We start from the raw sequence: 22,837 nt of genomic DNA on the forward strand, positions 1-22,837 counted from the left end.
CGATCTTAAAGAGGCGTGACGCAAGAAACGACCAAAGAATTGAAAACCAGCTGCCATGACAGAGGTCGTCACACCTTGCATTCATCCAAATGGACTTCTTGGAGAGCTGCTGTACCTGTAATGACTCTCCAATTAGTGAACTGTCAAGTCAGAGCATCCGGAAATGTCTTTAACTGTAATTGGCCCACAGTGCCTGGGAGGTGTCTCAGCTAATGACAGACACAGAGTCAATTCTCCGACCGAGCTAATGGTGAGACAAGCTGAGACTACACAGCACATTATTCCAATCGATGTTTATCATGAAAATGTGTATTGGCTGAGGTGGAATCCTTTTTAAAAGCTGTGTGGCTGCTTCACAGCTGTTCTGTGAGAGTTTGTTATCATCTATTAAAGACTATTGAAGGGAGGTGTTTCCAGTACTCTGCAGAAGCCTCAGGTTACACAGTCTTCACCGCAGACTTACACTAACCAGATGACCACAGACGCATCACTAACAACAAGTAGCAGCTTAGGAAAATCTGCCTGGAGTATCACTTCACCACCCAGAGAGGTGAGATGCAACTGTGGGGAAATAGCTCCCTCTACTGTCCACAACTAGATGTAGTAAAGCCATGTCCCAGGATGACAGTCTGCTTTAACCCCACAGCCTCGTCTCAGTCGATTAAATATCAAACTACATTTAAAAAGGAACCACACTAGAATGAAAGCAGCTCTCTGACACGCTGTCCCACATCCTTCCTGCTGCAGACTCAACCAAATGACAAAAAGCAAACTTCATTCGACAGGTGGTGCTCTCCCAACAAAAACACACCTGTGGAAAATCAAACACATCAGTGAAGCCTGTCAACAGCAAACAGTGGCTCCTGGCAGAGAAGACAAACTGAGGGAGAAATCTAACTTCATATTTTTAAAGAAGAAAAGTGTGTGAGTGCAGTTTGTTGTCTTACGTTCGTTCATATGGAGACGGGAGACAAGAGCCAATAATTGTGTTACACACACTTCTTGTTTAATATGATGCTCTCTGAGATAATAAACTCATTACAACGTGTTTATTTTCATCAGCTACATCGATGCGGAGGCGAAGCCTCTGGCAAAGCAGCACACCTGCTCTGTTGATGTCACAGCACACAGAGAAACCACAAACATGTGTTCACAGTTATTATGCTTTCCTGACAACGGGACTCTGATTAAGTCCCTCAAGGTGTTGGCTCTTTGACATTTAATAGGGCGTGAGACGACTTGCACGGAGACGTATGGACAGATTATAGAATTACACTCCCCGCCAAAGTAAACCTGTTTCACTAATGCAAAGAATTCAAAACAGATTTTCATCTTTGTGCCAGAAATGCACAGAATCTCCATAATCTCCATGTTATCAAAGACATGAGGAGTGTCAGCTGGTTCACCGGTGCAGTTCACTCTCTTCATCAGTAGAGGGCGACCAAATCACTGGTGAGGTTTATTAGCGGGTTCAACAGGACGCTGACCTCATTACACTCCAAAGCACTCAGGTCACAGGACTGTCATTAACACACACACACACACATATCAAACAAGAGACAGGTGGGGCACACAAACACAATGACAAAGTCCATCCAAGTCACCACAGGAAACAGACTTACACTAACTTACAGTAAAGTACCGAGTTGCACACAGACGTTTTAGATGAGCAGGTTTCCTCCACCCTCTTTTCAACAGCACCAACATCTATAGCCACTGTATAAAGTATTTGATGTTTTATTCTTTTATAATAAAGTATTTTTTTATTTACAACTTTATAGCAACAACAAATTGTGTCAAAATGTAAAATGTAATGCTCCTAAAAAGTTACCTGAATTACAATAGGAGCACAGTTTGTAACAGAACATAATGCAGAGGAAAACCTGAACTAATACATGAAACATTAGTGCAGAGCGCAGCGTACAGCCTGGCCAGCCTTTGGGCGAACCTGAAGAAAAGGGTCATCTTACTCTGACAAATCATTTACCTGCTTTCCAGACCTGAAAAGAATGAAGAGGGACTCTCCCACACCTGGAATTCAGACGCTGCTCGTCTAATATGGGCAGAGATGGAGGGTCACGGAGTTGAAAACGTCCCATTCAGGTTAGCTACACATTTACTACAGAATATCTGGGTCTGACAGACCATGTAAAGACATGAACAGAGTGGACAGATCATGAGATAGGCTGTTATTAATGATTGGTGTATTTAAAAGAACAGAGAGTGCTCTAAGAGGACAGGGTCATTAGCAGGAACCAGGTGGCTGCAGGTCAGAGGACTGGGCCTTCTGACTGGAGGGTCACTAGAGACCAGCTGGGGCAATCTGGACTGGGGGGCCTGAATGAGTGACAGTGTCATCTCCTTTGATGACCTGGCATGAAGACATCCTAAAGCAAGACACTTCACCTCCAGCTGGAGCTGCTCCCTGACTTTATCTGAATGATTAATGGCTCTAGTTTAAGCGACTCATGTACTGAATGGCTGTCTGTCAGCAGATTATATCAGTGCACCATACACGCACACAATGTGACCGATGCTACATAAATGCAGCCTGTATCCTGGCTGATCAACGGCAGGCTCTCAGCGTTTGTGTTTACGAGCGAGCAGAGGTTAGTAGAGGAATTGCTGGTACCAGCTGTTTCCCTGCAACTGCCTCACAGGACAGTCCACAGCAAGTCTGAACTTTTCCTTCACCAGACATCTGACACACATGAAAGAGGCCAAGGGGTCCAATTTGGGGCCAAACACCGAGCCGTATTTTGTCACGTCATAAAAATGTCAGATTCCATGCAAAGCCATGTTTAAAGAAAATCAAGACCAAGAAAACTGAGCGGCAGATTTCTCTCTACGACTGCTGATATTACAAAAAACAAGACTAAAACCACAGGCTCAAGATCAGAAGGTGAGTAATTTCAGGTTCTGCAGCAGCAGCTCATCACCAATCAAAGAGGGATCCTGAGGTTTGCTACCTGATCAGCTACAGAGTCGGCCGGCCAGCTGGTGATGACAACGCTGTCATTCTCACTCCCCGCAGGGATGAAACAGCGTGGAGATCGGAAGTCCGGAATTAGGAGTGCTGACTTTGGGGATTAGGATCCATAACCGGATGGACAGAGAAAGGAACAAATTATCCAGATACTTCTTTGAGAGGCATCAGGGAGATGGAAAACACAACTGTCATCTTTTAAAGAATCCTTTGACCCTTCGTGTTTTCTCTCAAAAAGGCCTCGTCTGCTTCTCCGTGACATGTCTGTTCTATATATATGCTCTGTATTTGTCCCCTGAGGATTTGTTCCTGTACATATTTATTTTTGAGTGGGCAAGTTGTTGTTTTTAGTATTATCCTTTCCCACATGAGCAAAGACAAGACGAATGTGGGATATGAGAATTTCTATTGATGGCGTGACGTTAGAGAAATGGTGCATGGGGAGAAACTCCTGAAGCTGAAGCAGCAACACAGAGTCAAACTCAAGATTCAGCCTCTGTAGCCTTTAATATTATCATATTATTACATCAGTCACATTCTTAGATGTTCATGCTATTTCTGCTTTGCATCTTTGCCTAAGTTACTGCCTTTAATCAGCACTGTGGCGGGAAATGTAATGTTTAAAGCCAGAATCTTTAACAGGTAAATTAAACAAGAAAGAAGAACTAAATGCACCAAGTTTAAAAACTAAAACTATGTGTGACTAGGAAAGAGATGGTGTGTTTGGTCTCACACCATTAACACGATAACCTATTTTAAAAAATCTCATTGTTGTGGCCAGGCTCTCTTTTATGTGGGATCTGACCTGATGTTTGGCTTTTGCAACAATTCGTGCATTATTTGAGTTTCCTGTCACACACATTTTCAAAGGCTTTGACTGGTTTTTAATGGCACCCTCTTTGATGTTTTTCATCAACGCAATAAAACAGACATGGTAGACAGGCTGGTAAACTTGGCTTCAGTACAAACCAACCATCAGCACTTTGCCAAGAACAGATTGAGACGGTGATGTGCTGAGACATGAATTCAGAGGAGTGTTTCTTTTTTTCATTACTTCATTACCGGGATCTGAACCATCTTTTATGGCTATTTATATCCACCTCACTTTGTGCACTGGTCTACAACTCTTTCTTCAAATGTATACCATACTGTGTACACACACTACTATCTCTACTACTGTCCAGAGTAAAACAGGATCATCTGTAAAGCTCAGGATATGAAGGTAAAAGTCACTTTATGTATCGGATACTGAAGAATATTCAAAGAAAAGCATTTTGGACTCATTAAAGATCGTATCTCAGCCTGGAAGTCACAGGCAGTGTTTATTTCCGCCCGCTGACTCACGCCAAAATGAGTAAAACTTTGTTCTGTGGTTAAAGAGCATGAGTCAGGATAAACAGAGGTAAATCGGAAATTTCTCCTGCATGCTAACAGATGGGGGGGAAATCCAGACATCTCTATTACCAGACAGACAATAACAGCAGGGACTGGTGTTTCGTGCCAGCGGGGTTTGCAAATATTTATGCCATGTTCGCAAATGTGCCTGCACTAACTGTTCACTTTTAAGATTTGGAAAAAGTTACTTAAAAAGATTTTCTCCTCTGAGAGGCTCCCAATCTCTGAATCTAATCACACTTCAATTACAGATTTTTGTTGTGCAGAGCGGGAACCACCCAGGTGGTAATTCTACCTGATAGCACAGAGGAATATGTCTGGGTTTGACACTTAGTTACAGTACAGGTGTGTCCGTGCATCTGTGAGCTTGCATCTAACTAAACAACCCAGTTGAAGGAGCTTACGGAGCAGGAATTAAGCCCTGGACTTCACAAATCATTGGGCAATTCCAGCAATATCAACCAGGCCATTTCCTCAGCCTCTTAATCCCAAAATGAATGAAGCATGTGTTCAAACATCAAAAGGTCCCTGGACTGTGGCCGTTAGAGGAGCATTCTTCTGTGACCTCGCCAAAGAAAGAGAGTCATTTCCAGAAGCTTCACTCAGCTGACCAAGCATTAAGTACCTCCAAGTAGTCTATTACACAACATAAAGTCAAATCAAATATGCAAATGTTGGAGTTAACGTTTTGGTAATTTATTTAATGTCTTCACACAGATGCTCATTTCCTGATTCATTTTATCAGTTCACTTACTCCTCTGCTGAAGGGATTTCCTCTTCTAAAATGTCTGGAAATACCTTAAGAACACCCTTAAGTGCTGTTAAACCACCTCCAAATGTAAAGCTGCACTCACCACATGACTCACTTTCTTTAGGGGAATATTTCAGAAAGACATGCGATGGCAAGGAGTTCAGCACAGAGCCCTGCGGCACACATTCATCATATATATTCACAAGTATGGCCGATGCACATAACACACGTTATCCCAAAAAAGAAAGGGATTTCAAAGGGAACTGTTAGTTCAGCAGGTCTGCTCTGAAGGCCGAGCTGAGGAGGAAGAGCTGGGATAAAAAAGAGGAAATTCTGTGGCTTTGCTTGCTCAGTGGAACTTCATCTCCATAAGCCACTGTAAGCAAAGAAACAGTTTGCAGATGAAAGCCCTCATGCAAGACAAGACAATACAAGCATAGAAAGGCAGAGGTAATAAAAACCTTAGAATACTGCTGACTCATTATAAGAACAAGGCACAATATCCCTAACCACAAAAACCATGGTTATGGATGAGGACAGCAGCTACAAGTGCTCTTAGCAGCTCACAGAGTGGTGAGCTGGTGTACCAAAGACTCTACTACTCTAAACTCTCTAAAACTCTCTACTCTAGACTCTAAAACTTTAATGTTGGGCAACAGCTTCCATTCCCTTCAGTTACATTAGGACTCCCTTTCCTTAGTCAGACACAATCGAAGCCAGAAGACAAGACAAAGCCACCAACAAGACACCACTGTGAGCTTCAAGGGGAAAACAATACTACATTTTGAATGGCTGAGCATTTACGCCATCTACTTGAGAGTAACTTGCAAAGTTTAACTAAGACTTGGGCAAAAATGGTAGTAAAACATCTGAAGTGGTGTTTAAAGGGACACTCCAGCAATTTATTAGTGTACTTCCAAACTGTACTTCCCCAGGTATGGAGGACTCTCAAGAGACACATTAAGAATCGGTCAAATCTTTGTTCCAGAAGCTGAGATATCCTGATTTTTAGGACCTGACTTTAAGGGTCAAGATTCATTCATTTCTCATCCAGCAATTTGATAGATTCTGACAAATAACCTAATTTTTCAAACTCCATGTGAAGGATTTTTAACACAGGTTTGCTGTTATAAATGTGTAGTCTCATAACGTTTTATTTGACGTCATCAGGGACACTTGATTATGGTTTCATGGGTTAACGAGTTCGATCCATGACTAAAAAATCCAGTATCCAGTCAGTGGAAGGCAGTGTGGATGGTGAGTATAAACTCATGTCACACTGGTAAGATTTCCAAGAAAGGACAGTGTTGTTAAGATGCTGTGTCAAAGCTGTGTAAACATCCACAAACAATGGCCTAATTCTGTGATTTTACTGAGAGAAAACACTAGAGAGACTGGACTGAATCACAATGAACTGAGAGATACAGACCATCTCTGGCCAACAAAGCTCCTTCTGCGATGTCCATCTTTTCAATCTTCAGTCACAACCCTAAACAGCCCCCCAGCCCCCACCCCTGGCTCAAAAGCCTAAAGTGAAAACATTCCTACTTAAATTATCCCATTAGAACAAAAGAGCCTCTCTACAAAACAGGGGACAAAGGAGGGAAAAAAGCATTCCAATCATGTTGGTTCAGGCTTTGCAATACCAAAATACTGCATGTGAAAGGAGAACGGCAGGCAGGCACACCAAAAGTATCGCCCCGGGGCGCTGGTTTTGTGTGGTCAGTGAGCGAGGGCGGGGTTTTCTACCACCTACAGCCTCCTGGAACCAAGACAGGCTGTTAAAAGAAACCTTCTGTGACGTATATGGCCATGTAGGAAACAGTGGCACATCAACAGTGTTACAGTCAGTAATTCAGCCCTTTATATCACATCACATCCTAAAAACCCCTGATGTATCTGGTTGCCGAGCATGAAAAAAAAAATGTCCCTGAGTCATGAGATGAGAATATCAGAGAACAGCATCACTGCTCCAAATAATGAATCTTTATTCTGCAGCAAAAACTTACAAGCGGGGGAGTCAGAGAATCAAGTAACAGTGACTGGTAAAGCACGTCCAAATGATTTCTCAGGGATTTGGGAGAAGGAAAAGACGGAGGTGTTTTCAAGCCACATTTGATTTACTTCACATCTGTATAGCTGACAGTGTAGGAGGAGAGAGATGAGGCAGAAATTGCAATCTTCCAGACATATAACACTGCGACTGGATTAACGTGGGCTTCAATCATTTAAACAGACGCACAGGGATCAAATTCATCATTGTTTCATTAGTCAGTGAATGGCAGCAGATGGCTGCAGGATAGTTCTTCACTGGAAGTAAAGAAGACATGTTATGGTCATCTAAATTAAAGTGTAATTTCTAAGCTTCCTAACATATGTCAGACGCCACCATAACATATAGGAAATAGTCAAAAATGATAAAAGATGATGTGGAATATTAAAGAAAATGGAGGAACTGCTTTGAGAACACATCCAGGGAAAGTTTCTTTATGGCAGTGAACAGTGAAATGTCCTTAACTGGCTTCAACTGGCCAAGGTCAGTCACCGGCTTTCAGTCCCGCTCAGCATGTGTTTTATTTACTTTTTTCCCTTAACTTTTATTTTTTTATTGAAGACCAGATGGACGGCAAAAAGCCCCCAAAACATTTGGACAAGAAGTGAAGCTGGCTGCAGTCCAGGCCTGGCAGAACATCAGTAGACAACCTGGGCTGTAGACTTCAGGATTTACAAACAGAATATTACATGTGCTAAACTTTATTTAAGTTTATTCTCATCTGTCCAATCATTTTCTGTCTCCTAAACCTGGGAGACTATGAATGAAATGGAATGAAACAATTCCTACACAGGTTATGTGGATGAGGGCACAGTTTCATTTCAAATCCAATGAGTTCAATCATCATCTCATCTCATTTTAAAATGGATCATTTTCAACAAGACTTCTCAAACACATCGGTTTTAAGACGATCATTCAAAAAGTAAAATAAGAAAACCTTAAATCAGAAGATATAACATCAAAATAAACCAGACAGAGCTTTCAGTTCCAACTTTAGTTGGAAGTTTTTCATACTCATTTCAGTCACTGTGTTTTGTCTGTGAGTTTTATACCCAGCCCTGCTCTTTAAATGGAGATTTTTAACCTTAAATGCAAGCTTCAAATACACAGCCAAACTTGTAAAAGCTGAACAAAACAAATCAAACACCACCAAAAACTTACAAGGCCACAGTGAAAAAACAGGAAGAGTCCTAAAGGATTGTGTCATCTAGACACAATGCTACCACACACCTTTTAAAGTCTGGGTGGGGCGTACGTCTGGCCATCTGAATACCTGCTCTCTTTACTTGTTCCTCTTTCTGTCCCCTGCAACTTAACTTTTATGACCTGGTCAGAGGAGAAAATGCAAGGACAAGACGAAACGGGAAGCATGCATCCTTTCATCCCCAGACATCAAAGATTTGAAAGAACTGAGGAGGCAAACCCAGATCCACAAGTACAGAGCGCAGCAGCTACAACACTCACACACATCAGTGCATCATTCAGCAGCAGAGAGTGAAAACAACCACCACTGCTACACAAAGAAGGCCTACCCTGTGCTGTCCCTTCAGAAAACACACAATGGCCTGTCGGTAACTGTCAATATTTACAACTGTATGATCCCATTTTGCCCCTTTTCTACAGCTTGTTTTCTTCTATTTGTAGTTGCCATGAGCACAGTTCCCACAGGAAGGATCCTAATGACTGCAGAGATCCCCAGACTTGTGGTTGTTTACTGAAATAGCTCATCAACTACTGGGAAGATTTTCCTGAAATGTTGGTACAGACATTAACAACGAAGACAGCGTCTCGAGATAACTTCTGTTGTGAATTGCGTTATATAAATAAAATTTGACTTGACTTGACTTTTTCTCTCGTGCCATTATCAGGTCAACATTTCTATTCAGTACTTTGGTTCCTGAACAAATACCAGTCTAAACTAACACTGTGAACATAATAAATATTAAACCTGCTAAATGCTGGTTTGTCAACATTGTCATTGTGTGCATGTTAGCAAGCTTTAGCTCAAAGCACCACTGTGCTGAACCACAGCCTCACAGAGCTGCTAGCATGGCTGCTGCTCTTGTAGAGTCTTGTTTCTTAATATCTGATCACCAATATGAGCTAAGAGACGAGTTCAAAAGATATGAGTCAGTAATTACAGTATGATGGGTTAGCGTTAGCTCACACACTCTGAACACCCACCTCTCCCACCCGTCTGTCTTTTCCCTGTCTGCGTTCTTCTATTTATTCAGACCACACTTTGGTTTGGTGTCAGCCAAACTGCTCTGGATGCCAAAAGTAAGGCGAGGCATTTTCAGGTTTCACGTCTGGTTTACTTCAGTGTCACGTATCCAGGTAATTCACGGTGAAAGGTCAAAGGGGTCACTGTTTAAAAATCTTAGTCAGTGAGATCTGTGTCACAAGAGGACAAGAAGTCAGACTGGGCACTTTGAACAGAGGGGGGACCACAGACGAGACCTCAGAGTCCCGCCGTGTTTCAGTTGGATGGTGGGAGACGTTAAGTAAGGATACATGGCTATTGTCTGCTCCGAGGCATTCCCCACAAGCTGTGACTATTCACCAAGGAGACTTCACTCTGTGTGTGAGTGTCAGACAGAGACCAGAGATAAAATGCAGTCAGGACTTAGGGATGGGGTGAGGGAGGGGACGGGTGAGAGTCCATTTCATTGTGGGGTGACAGAAAATCCTGGAGCTACACACACACACACACACACGTAGCTTAACACCACGCCACTTCTGGCAGCAAAGGAAGGTGAACTCAAGTTGGGAGGAGGAGGAGGAGGAGGAGGAGGAGGAGGAGGAGGAGATGGGTGTGCATGAGTGTGTGTGTGTGGCCTCATTTTCTTCATTCTGACAAACAATACACCATTCAACTGGGGAACAAACTCAACAAAAACTACACAAGTATGCCACAGCAGCTACAAATTGTTACAGAAAGGCTGAATTACATCAAGTCACAGACCAGATAAATCATGGATTCTGGAAACAGCAAGGCTGGTTCTACATCTCCTCTTTATGTTTTACACTAAATATTCATTACCAAATGCTACGGGAGAATAAACTACCTGAGTGAAAAATAAATTAAAGTCAAGGAAGCTATCAGTCATGGTTTGTTAGTATGTTAATAACCCCTGAGAGGACTCTGGGCTTCTGCTCCGTCAGTGGATCAACTTTCATCTTTTGGGTTTTTATCTGGAAGGAAATGATGTTGCTGTCTGGCTTAATTGAAATAACAATGTAAGCATTTAATTTGCAGGTACAGTGGGTGAAAAGCTCTGGCTGAGAATCATCTAAACCTGCAAAAAGGTAAGAGGTGCAGACTTTTCTGCCTCCTCGACTTAATAACAAATCCAACTATACAACTATGTCGCTTTCGAGCCCAGATCAGACCTATTAGGTAGCGCTGCAGTAACCCAATAGCGCTGCTCGGCTGTATGGGCTGAGCGGCGGTATGCATGGCCGGAATGTGTCCAAATATCTGAATGTTGGAGGGGAAAAAGGCGTTTGGAAGGTAAAGAGCAGGAAGTGGAGGTAAATACACACCTCATCCTGAGAGCTTTTTCTCCTGACACAGTTCAAACACTATTAACAACACCTGTCCAACACCCAGAGATCCACCTTACCCCGGCCTTTGAAAAACTGCCATCAACTCCGCTCTCCGCTGAGTTTATCAAGGAGTAATTTGTTGCCAGTGTACTTTTCACCCCATTGTGATTTTCCAGTGATGTATTGAAGTCTTGGAAAGCAGCCAACCTTTTAAAACAAGACCCCTGACTCCCCACCACCACTCACAAAGGCACACCTCACCAGCCCACTTTTGTCTTGGCCTGAGACAGAGTCAGGAGCCTGAGGCAAGACCTGGGTTTTAGAGGGTGGGGAAGTGAGAAGCTGACTTGCCCTAAGGGTGAGCATACTGTGGTGGTATTGGGGGTAGAAAAAAAAAACCATCCATCAATGCGGTGTTACAACAGGGCACTCCCTATTACATTCTGTAACTTTACAGTAGATGTTGAGAAAACATGTCTGAATGCTTAATTGAGGCTCCCGCTGTGGTTTATTGCTCAACTCCAATTGGTTTACTCTCAAACACAAAGTCAATTTTCAGCTGGGTCCTCTGCAGTAAAATGGAGTTTACACACATTAACCGTCATGACTGTGAGAAAAATCATAAATTATACTGATGGGAAACAATATAAGCATGATCATCGAATCATCTCGTGGCTGCAGGGAGACATCAAAACGTACAGTTACAGACCACAAACCGAAAAGCTCTTCATAAACAGGAGGCTTTTAGTGGCTTTTTTTAAAGCGATGAACAAGTTGAAACATGTAAAATAACTGAGGTAGCATGTGTGCCTCTAAACTAACACTGCACCAAATCCTGATGTTCCCTGAGCTAGACCCAAAACACTGGAATCTGATCTTGGGTCAATCCAATAAAAGGTGTCAGTGATAAATCAGCCGAGCAGCCTTTTCACCACAGTCCTACATTCTGAGGTTTAACAAGCAATAACTACAAAAAAATCTGAGGTCTGAGGGTTTGAACTACACTGACAAGCTCGTTACATGGCCTGACTTCTGTTCTCAATCAAATGGAATCCAGTTTATTAATATACAGTTCTTCGCGCCATTTGTGTTTTATCCAAAAAAGGTTTTTGAAAATGTAAACAATGAAACTCGGTTGTCAGAAAAGCTTTTTAAAATGCTAACACTGAAGCATCCTTTCCAAACGTGAACAAACAATCCGAGTGATGTGGTGTGTTTGCATGAAAAGCTTCATCTTCATCTGTTTTACTATCAAGTTTGAATTGTCAGACAGCATTCGGTGAGATAATACACTGATTCTTTTCTGGCTGCGAGCATCTAATACCTGAGAGTTTTCATCATCTGAGAGTGAACTCGCAAGGACATGCCAGGTTTCACAAACTAAAACAACAATCTCAGCGGGTGAAACAAAGAACTCGAGACAGCTTTTCTCAGACCAGCCAGAATTGTAATAAAAGACGGGAGATGCATATGACTTTTCTACACAAGTGGAAAAGTGTACACAGTCTAACCAGAAACTGCTGCTACAAGATAAACCACTAAACAACATGAGTCCAAACCACAGACCACTGGGTTCACACATTGTGTGCTTGAGCTCTCTAATCTGCCCACTTGACCCATTTTCACAGCAGCTTTTGGAGCACATTTTTCTCAAATAGAAAACCAAGAACATACCAGTAAGGGAGTGGTGGAAGAAAAACTCCAGTTTCTGTCAAGGCAGAATTAGGTTTCAGTAAAAGCAATAATATGGTATATTTGGAATCACATTTAAAGTTAGAAAAATAATGCATTTAATAGAGCTTCATGACAGACTACACAGCCAGTCACTGGCGTTTAATTAACTAGACCTGCTAGATTTTAACTGTTGTCACAACAGCAATTGGTGGCAGGTTTCCAAGATCTGAGGAAGGTCAAAAAGGTGGAATTTGATACCTTGACAGGTTTATAAACAGTCCATGTCTGATATCGGTTAGACATGTCTTCAGGGTTGCAGGTTTTCTCCCTAATTACACTGGATTAATAAGATAATAGACTTATTTACTGACAGCAAAGCAATTAAAAAATAATGATTCAGATCAACTTTTTAACCTCAAATTAAAATCAAAGAAACCCAAGCCACAGTAGACACCATAATCAGATCTGTTTGGTGGAGAGCTTTTATTGTGAAGCAGCTGCAGAAAGTGCTGAGTGTGCATCATACTATCAGTGAATGCACCTGTTTTCTGAGAATAATCGTCCTGTTTCCTTCCAGCCAAGGAAAAAGCCTTTGTTGGGGAAGTGTACCAAAGTGGTACAGGACACAAAAAAAGGTGGTTAGAGATGCTTATCATCTAAAGCAGATTGTACTTTGAGAATCAGACAGCGTAGCAGGAATCAATCAGTCTTAAGAGCAGAGATTTAACTGCTTAAAATATGACAAAGAAACAAACATTTAAGGGAATAAATGGGTAGTTTTGAGTCTTAAGGAATTGTGAACTCTGCAACTTGCTGATGCTTGTTGGCTCTTTGAGTCAAAAGGTACATTATGGACACATTCCAACACATGCTCATATCTAATAAAATAGAGGCCCACCTCTCAGGAGTGTAGACTGTCCAGTGAAAAATTTCCCAGGCTATTGGCATTCTTAAGATTCTCCTGCCAGTCACACAGGACAATTTACTGACTGACCATCTAACAACCTTGATGCAATGTTTCAACACAGAAAAGCTCTTGCATTACAAAAGAAAATCACATCAACATGATGGATTTTAGTTAATGCAAAGCTACAGTGCGTTAAGGCAACTATATGATGTCTTCATACAGTCAAGATTAAACGCAAAATGAAGTGTCATTTCTGGGCAGCTGTCTGTAATTTAAGCCTCCTCTAATTTCCTTGCTTTTTCATTATTCTCAGTATTCTCAGATTAGAACCAAACATGTGTCTCCTCTACTTACAGTATGTTAAAGACAGTGTTTTAGCACAAGTTTCCTTTGAAAACTTTTGAAACTTGAATTATAAAGACACCTTTCCTGTGAGCTTCAAGGATTTGATCCTCTCCAGTGATGGTAAGTACATTTAACTACTGCACATTATGCCAGTACTTTTTTTCATGGCCCATCATATCCTCATATTCACCCTGAATGCACAAATTCTACCTGCCTAAACAGGTCTAAGATTTATGAAGCAGCTGAAATGCTGGCAAAGGTACAAATGTATATGCACATCCTGTCAGCATTTAGCATGCCAAGAATGAATTTCCATCCATTCCTGTTGTTGTTCCTGAATGCATAAGTAAATGACATCCTCCACTGAAGACAGGGGCTTCATGTGGAAAGAATGTGCATGCAGATCTCATTTCTGCTATAGCTGGGTTGGGTAAGGAGCAGATTGTTAGATCAGTCTGTTGACCAGTCCTGTCTCTTTGTCCTTTTGCTGGTTCTTTGAACCCGCTAGGCCTCACTCAAGTGTTGAGTTTCAGCTTTGCAAAGCACTTCAAGAACATGTCAATGCAGATCAACACTCTGACAGTAAATCCAACCATGAAAGGAGGGTAAAACACTTTTTTGTCACAAAGCTTAGTCTTTGCATTGGAGGAAATCATAGACCCAAACCCTTGACATCAGCAGACTGTCCACAATGAGGAAACATCTTGAACAAATGAGATAAAAAGTAGGGTATGCACGATCCCCCACTTTTCCACCCTGGACTGGGCAATTACAGATGTAAATGTATTTTAAGTGGACAGAAGCGCCACAACCCATTCTTCAACCCTATTCCAAATCTACCTCACAGTTTCTGAGCAATACAGTGAAGACATCCATGGTCCAACTTCCACAAACTTTTAGCTCTTGTGGCACAACACCTTCAAACACCCTTCAGTGAATAATGTTGGGCAGCTTATGCTTCACCTTCAACTGACACTTTAATCCCCTGTAATGAATGGAGACAATAACCGGAGGGGGATGACGTTATGCCTATGGTGATATCAGAGGCCTGGGAGATACAGTAGATGAAGATCAGTAAGTGGGACAAAGAAGGCTTTCATCGACAAGACAATATCAGGGCCCTCAATTAGTACAGGCCAGACTGGGGTCCAGGGTGCCAGCGTTCCATTGTCCCCCCCGATGGGTTCTTTAGCACAAAAAGCCCACAGGTCATGGTTTTCCTCTGTTTCAGATTAAGCCAAGCAAAGGCATGTTACAATCCACGTGATGGGGCTTTGGTGAGCTGGTGCGCCAACCTGATATGAAGCAAATGAACTTGGTGAACCAGCTGAAAAATATTTTTACCCCACAACCTAGATGTATGGTTTATAAACTCAATTGACTGAATTTAGCAAAACATTATACCCAACACAGGCGGTAAGAATAATCTTTATCATACCTGTATCAATATCATTTCTTTTGTCCAAAGTAAACTTGGACAATGTTCTGCCAGCTGTGCAGACAAACAACACAATGCATCTAGTTTCAAGGCAGAATGCAGACACACAAATGACATAGATTAAGATCAAATATAAACTAAAGTAAGGGAATTTCTCCTCAAATGCAGCTTCTTCTTCTAATCTGATCTATGTATGGTATTCCCAAAATCTACAGTTCTTCTCAGCCTAAGGCATTCATAAAGCAGAGACCGTATTCTGCTTTCAGACTTTCACAAAGAGGGAAGGTAACAAGAGACTGAGTGAAAACAAGCACAAAACCTGCTAACACCTAAGGTGAGTGTAGGCCTGTTTAAGGGCTCTGACACACCATACCAATAGTGGACCACCAGGTATGGTTGGGTCATGAGGCAACGTGAGGCGAGGTGACTGGAGGCGATATGAGGCGGCATGAGTAGTCCTAGCCATTTGATTTTGTTGTCACTAGTTCTTTGAACTTTGGCCTTGAGATTATGACTGCTGCTCAGTGAAGCACAAAAATGCTTTGGGTTGCAGTCACGGCTATAGAGTGTGAGTGAAATGAAAGCCATTATGTAGCTGTAGACACTTGTATCGATTAAAATAGAGGTGTGTTTTTTCCCGCAGACAAACTTGAGAAGGACAACTGGAAAATCTGTCTGAAATTCCTTTAGACAAGCCTTTCTATTCTGATCTTAACTTGGGTAAACGCAGTCAAGACAGGAAACTTGAGGTTACAAAGACTTTACACGGCCAAGTCTATTACCAAGTCTAAATAATAAGGTTATAAACTGGGTCGTGAAACCTTGAGGTTCTGTTGAACATGGCAGTAACTGAGTTTCAATGGATGTTTCAGCCAGTCAGGCGGCCAATGAGGAAGGAAATTTGACTGTGGACCTTCCAGCCCGTCTCCCTGGCTGATAATGCCACTGTCTCAGTAGATGAACAGCCCTGCAAATCTTTCACTGGACCTCTAAATATTTAACGTCCCCATGGTTGGCCTATGTTCCTCCTCTCTAAACCTCTCAATGGATGGCACTGTGCCACCTGGCCCATAACAACCACAGAGTGAATAGAGGGCACCCTTTATTGTCTGCAAGCTCATGATTCACACAACAATTAGCAGCTTCCAAGTTATGAGCAACTGAGGCATCCGCTTTGTAAAAATCCAGGCTCAGCACATGATCCAACAAGAGCCTAAGTCTTCTGTCTCACTATACCATCAAGCAATGACGTGTAGACAAAAGTGGGTAATTGTATGTCTTCACTAAGATTCTCCCCAGTGCATGAAGGTTTATGTTGTGAAGCACTTAACTTCAGAACAAATAGGTGCAATAAAAACACTGTCAGACTCAACAACAGAAACTGATGTTATTCCTTTTTTTATTGTACTACTCAACATTATATCCAATACTGAGTACACCTGGAAAGTCTACCTCTCAGTTTCTGACAGGTACAGTGAAAACAGGCCATGTCATTGATTCCTATGCCTCTCCCAAAGTCCTACTTCCAGCAAGACCACATGAAGGTAGAGGACAGAGGAACAGGACTCAGCAAATCCCTCTTTTGTCACAGGAGCTCTAGGTTTGATGGTAATCTCCCATCCCATGGGATTGTCCTCAGTTCACACCCCCATGGTGTGAGATTTGTGAGGGGGTTTAAAAAAAGAAGTGCCTACAGACATGGCAGCTCTTGAAGGACGGGTGAATGAGTGGAATTCAAGGATGCCTTGAAAAGCGGCCTGCACATCATGAGAGTCAATCGAAAGATAAGAAGACATGGAGAGCAAAAAGAGGAATATAACGGCAAGTGAGTTTCAAAACGCACAATGACATTCCCGAGAGGGGCCTCATGAAATGCTGAATGGTCTATTCATTCATTAAAAAAACGCATTGGGTGGTAGCTGGGGCTTGTATTAACAGGGTTCACATCAGACAGTTAAAATATGCTTATTTCAGGTTTGAATCTGCAACATACCTTTGAAATAATGTCAGGGGATCACAACACAACTGTAGACATGAGGCAGTCTGCATAATCTTGGTCACTCTGTCACAGTCTGGGTTTATGGAGAGTGAAAAGCTGATGGTATAGATTTCTTACGACGAGAATGTAAATGGGTGGAGGGGGGGTCTCTAGTTTCATGCTTCCCTGTGTTGAGCAGGCTGTCAGTAAGGACAAGTGTACACTCCCTAAAGCTGGAGACTGGGACAAAGTGCCAGGTAGACAGATCCGGTTTCCTTTGCTACAGCCAAATACGGCTTTGTGGTGGAAAAATCTGCACCTGGTGGCCATGGAAACCAGTGTTCACCCCAGCTAGAGCCTACAGTGCTGACAAACTGACCACATAGAATAGAAGTAAGCCTGGCTTCGAATGTAATGGTTTCTAAAGAGGTTTAAGCCTTTTGCCAGGTCAACAGGTCTGTAATACCCTTTTTTTGCATTACTGAAGCAAACACATTTCTAGAGTATCTTCAAATATGTATACCTAGATGGACAAGATCGACAGTTTCAAAAGTAAAACTGCTTTTGAAAGTGCTGGTAAGCCTTTCCACCTTGCAATAATCCCAGTTCTTTAAAATAAAACCTGCTTGTACGGTTATGTCCTGTTATTTGCAGAGTTTGGCTTCACACCTTCAAACCACAACTAACTCTTACCTGCAACATGGCTGGGAAAGACAAGCAAATAAGTGAGGGTTTCACCACAAACAGGAAAGAGGTGCTGAGAGGTAAGAGGGCACTCAGTGTGCCATTAGTGCTGGAGATAGTTGGGTGTACAGAGCAAGTAGCCCTACAAATCCTCTTCTCTTGGAACATAAGCAGTAATTATGGTGTCCCTCTGTATTTTGCCTCCGTCAACCCAGCATTTTGACATCAGGGGCAGCATGAGAGAACAGCCGAACGCACCTGAAACACTGAGCGGTGGGAGCACATAAAAATACACAACAGCTGTCAGCAACATTCAAAAGGATGCGCTGCCCTGAAAAGATGATGGGGATCACAAATACAGAACAAATACGGAGCAAAGTCCATCATCAAACTAAAGAAGAAGTAATGTTTTCGGATCAAGTGTCTGCCCAGTAAAGGTTATTCTGTGACTCTAGCCAAATTCACTTCTTCACCACTTAGTTGGCTTAGGATCAGATGGATGTAGCTCTTTCTTTAAAGTGATGTTCAAATGCAAAGACAGCAGGAAGTGGGTTTAAGTTTTGCCACAGGTCAATGAGGTCATTATCACATGTAGGTCAAACTGGACACAGGTATGAGTGAAGGTAATATACGAATAAAAAACAAGCAAAGCATCAGTCACTTACCATCATGTTTCTGATGGGTACATACACCCTAACTCAAATAATGTGTCTGGTGATGCAGGATTCTCAAACTGGGCCATATTTTTCAATGTCCAGCACAGATATACAACTCCTCAGATTCATCACAGGCTCCAGATGGGTCGAATTAAGTAATCAAAGCAGGATGTGACCACCGTGGTTTTCTTACAAAAACACATCTACATTAAAGTAAACTACACCAAACCTAGATTTCCTTCTCAGCCTCCTCAGTGTGTTTCTCATATAGGGACGCCCTTTTTTGTCCTGGTCTTACACAGCTGTGCTGTGTTAGGAGAGTGGCCCTGTTATGCTGTATGAGTTTTAAGAGACAGACAGGTCCCTTTGAAATGACCTTGTAAACATTGTTGTGACAGTCTTTATCAAACAAAAGACAGGTACATATGGAATCTCAAATGTTTTTACAGCAAAGCATCAAATGTAATTTTAAAAGGTGTGTTCAGTCCATTACTGAAGCACTTGTAAGAGCATAAATGCATAAAGGAAGCGTCAATCCTTTGTGTCAAGTTTTAAAAAATGCAGGAAAAGAGGAGCCGGATAGGAATATCCAGACATCTACTTGACATTTTGAATGACCCCCACCCACAGCCTCACACACACATGTAAGGTTACACTGAAAGTCATAAACAAATGTCCACAGTCAAAGATATGAACCAGATTAACAGCCTTTTCTAAATGCTGGTGGACTCAAACAATATGACAAAACCAATGCTACACAGATCGTCCAAATGTTGGTAAGAGAAACCTCCAAAGATGTCGATCATGAATAAGTAGGTTTACTGACTAGAAAATCCAGGGATTAGACATCACAAGGTTCACTGAGTCAACAGAATCTCTGCACAGTCGCTCCATTTATTTCATTTAAGAGTTACAATGATCCTGACAGAGGCAACAGTAGCTGTTTGCTGTTCGCCACACAGAAACAGACTTTTAACTCTTGACGTGGTGGACTTCTACAGATTAGTGTACATGAAGTCAGTTTGTTAGCTTTGAGGTTGTCCCCTGGATACTGTTCAGGCTAAGTTATAGGGTGCAGGCATCAGGCATCCTGTTGGCAAAATGGGCAAAAGCATCATTTTTATGTCACAACAACGTGTCAGGTTTGAACTCAGTCAAGGACCTTACTTTCCCTCTCTATCATCCCCTTCCTCTCACTATATTTCCTGTCAGTTTCTCTCCTCTCTTAACAGAACATTAAGAGAGATTCTGCGCACTACAGACCTGTTTCTTCTTTTACTTGATACTCATATTCATTCAATTGTCTTGCCTTAACTGACCTCTCTTGCAAACCACAATGTGGTCACCACAAATTTAAAACAATCCTTTCACACAGCAAACTGATATTTGCAGCAGATTAAATCTTGTGGTACCAGGAGAAAAATGCAAATATGTCAAAAATTACAAAAATCCCATAACTGAACTTCAAAGATTGCTCAAGAGTAAAACTTAACGACAACAGGAAAACATGAAAAAAAAAAGCAGGACACATCTGAGGTATGGAAGCAGATGTTTTCCTGCAAATGCTGCAACTATACAGAACATGACATGCCAACAGCACTGTCCCATCACACGTAACTACAACATGAGTATCACCAGCTAAAGCTCAAGGTAATCACATGTTGGTCAAAAAGCTGGAGAATATATTTAGAATATCAAAATATGCTTTTTTTAAAATCCCAGCATAGCAAAACCTGTTCCATTTACCACTTCTTTCAAAGTTCTAATGGCTTTCCTGTCCCTCTGGCCCAACATGTTCCTGCTCTGTGGAGAAGAAAACCTCAAGCCAGCTGTGATTTTTAATGTGGCATCTAATTCAGCCATTAAATGGCACGGTGGGGTGTCCCCTTACAGCCGTCCCCCTCCCCCCACCTCGTCCTGCTCCCTTCAGGCAAAACCACGCTGGGTGCATGTCAAAGATCACATGACAATAGGGATTCCTGACCCAGCCAGGGCCTGCGAATGAATCAGACCTAATTCAACCATGTCGCAGGCGACCAAAGGCACTGCTCCTGAGACAGAGTGGCAGGCCTTTTCAGCCTGGACACACACAGGCAGGACGGCATTCTTGTGAAAATGTCACGTTGTTCGAGCGTTACTTGCAAATATTTTACCCTTCAAAAAAAGTCTGATCAAACCTGCTTTAGAAGAAGATAGAATATTTTATTTACATCAGGACTAGAAGCAGTACATCACTGAAAGCTCATCAAAGCCCCTAAAATGCTGTATCTCTCTGTTAGTGATCACAGTCAATCAAATATTAATCAACATCCTCTCAGTTTCCTCTCCCTATCATCTGACAGTCACACAGTTCTCCAACTGTACGTTTACTAAATTAAATGTAGGACGTTAGTGAGGTTCAAAGATAAATTATTCAGGAACAGAAGAGAGTTCTTTCATTCCGTGGCTCGTACAGCTCTTTAATACAACCACTATTGTGTGTCAAAGAAATGTTCCATTGTCTTTGCCTCTTGCTCAAATGCACTGACATTGTAACATCTGGAAAGATAAAAGTTAGCGATTCTGCTTGTGCCATTTGGGTTAACAGGCCATTACACAGGAGGCGGAGGGGGGGGGGTCTCTTTCAGTGAGATGCAGTCACTACAAGCTGCAGTCTCTGGTCAGACACAGGACAAACAAAGACAGACTGCAGACTTTGGACTTGTAGAAACCTGTAAACCATCCCAAAGCCGCTCTGACCTTCTGAGAATACACAAAATGCTCTGTTGTATCACTGAATCATAACAATGTGTCATCACAGCTTTGAAACAGCCATGATAGCTGGTCAGTAAGTGGTGCAAAAAAAGGCTGCTGCAGAGTCTTCAAGAGCAAATTACAAACTGTAGATTAATGTAGATTAATGGCATCCAAGCCAAAGAAAAGCTCAACACACAGCAGCGAATAAGCATCATACAGGACGATGAGCTGCTGCCACTTTCTGCAGTTCAGATTTGTAAAACATGTACATTTAGGGACATTTACCAATCTGAACCTTCCCTTTTTTGTTAAAGTTAGAAATCAAACTGGTCATGTGCCTCCAGGGCTCCAGTATTCCCACAGGTTGGTGCCAAATTGGGCAGACAAATTCCAGCGGGCTCAAGAAAAGGATGTTTGCCAATGAAAGCTAGCATTATACTAAGTCTTTACTGAGGAAAAAAAAAGAGAATTACAAGATTTATCTTCCATGGGCTGTTAACAATGCACACAAGTCTCACTGTTACAGGAACTAGGCAGGTAGAGAATGTGATTAACGCTGCAAATGTCACCGTTTTTCTTCCTGAAGTCTGAACATATCATCAGACACTTTACATCCATGCTTCAGTGTTTGCTCTTACCTGGCCACTGCGATGCCGCCGGGCTGACGAGGAGAAGGACGCAGCAGACAAGGCGCTCCAGCCATGAACAACACCTGCAGAGGTAAGCGAGAAATCACACTCACAACTTCACCGCTTTGGTAAAAGCTACAGAAAGTTTCAACCAAAAGACAAAAAGAAAACGCTAAAAAAAAAAAAGTACCTCATCTTCATTTCTTCTTTCCTTGGCGCCGAGTGGTAAAGCTACATGGACTATTCGAGGGGAACGGAGAGTAAAAAAAAATGTTCCCAGCTTCCTCGGTCCGGCACCGCTGCTGCTGCTGCTGCTGCTGCTCGAACAGCTGATGGAGACGCAGCGCTTTGGCTGGAAACGGACAAGAAGTGTGGAGAGAGGGAGAGAGGTGACCTGCAGGGGTTCACAACAGCGACTTCCGCCAGGTCCTAAAAGGGAACAAATTCCACAGATTCTCAACTGGTTCCTACGATCATGGACGCGTCACTAATAATAATAAAATAATAACTCACATGAAAGTAAGCTTCATTAATTATTATAAAATAAGAATAGTTTTTATCAGTATGTTTACCCCCAGTTGTCTTATTTAAACAGTGACCTGCAGCTGGTGTGTCCTCTGTCAAACCCCTCTGCTGACATTACCTGGAGTGGTTTAAACCACAGTGTGAGCTGTGTAAACCTGTGTTTTCCACCGGAAAATCTTCTGTCATTCATGCATAGTTTACACTGTCACTACCCTCCTAAGCTGTGGCGGGCCTCACAAGAACGGACTTGGAGAGGTAATGACACACATGAAGTTTCAGTGGAGGCTTGTTTACTTTGGTTTATCTCGCTCACAGGTAAAACAGAGGTGACACCTTCCTGCAGAGGCTTTTCAGGACGATGTGAAGAGAAATACAAGTTTATTCCTCAAATTTACATCAGTACATCAGTTTAACATCAAACCTACAAGATCACACAGTTTTAGAGAAGTTATTTTTTTTTATCTGTAAACCTCCTGAAGCTAAATCTTCACAAGCATAAACCAGTCCCTCTTTACATAATGTGATATGAAT

The 22,837-nt window shown here is 42.2% G+C and overlaps 1 protein-coding gene across 1 annotated transcript in view; it reads right to left on the reverse strand.

Annotated features, from left to right (window-relative positions):
* Positions 1–22,219, reverse strand: part of col18a1a (collagen type XVIII alpha 1 chain a) — a 58,333-nt gene extending 36,114 nt beyond the window's left edge. Inside the window, 2 exon segments of the mRNA XM_018683173.2 lie at positions 21,791–21,864; positions 21,972–22,219. Coding sequence (XP_018538689.1) covers positions 21,791–21,864; positions 21,972–21,982 — 85 coding nt within the window. The 5' untranslated portion in view covers positions 21,983–22,219.
* Between the last annotated feature and the right edge of the window lie 618 nt (positions 22,220–22,837).

The sequence above is a fragment of the Lates calcarifer genome, linkage group LG1, assembly GCF_001640805.2.
Source record: "Lates calcarifer isolate ASB-BC8 linkage group LG1, TLL_Latcal_v3, whole genome shotgun sequence".
Taxonomy (NCBI): Eukaryota; Metazoa; Chordata; class Actinopteri; family Centropomidae; genus Lates; species Lates calcarifer.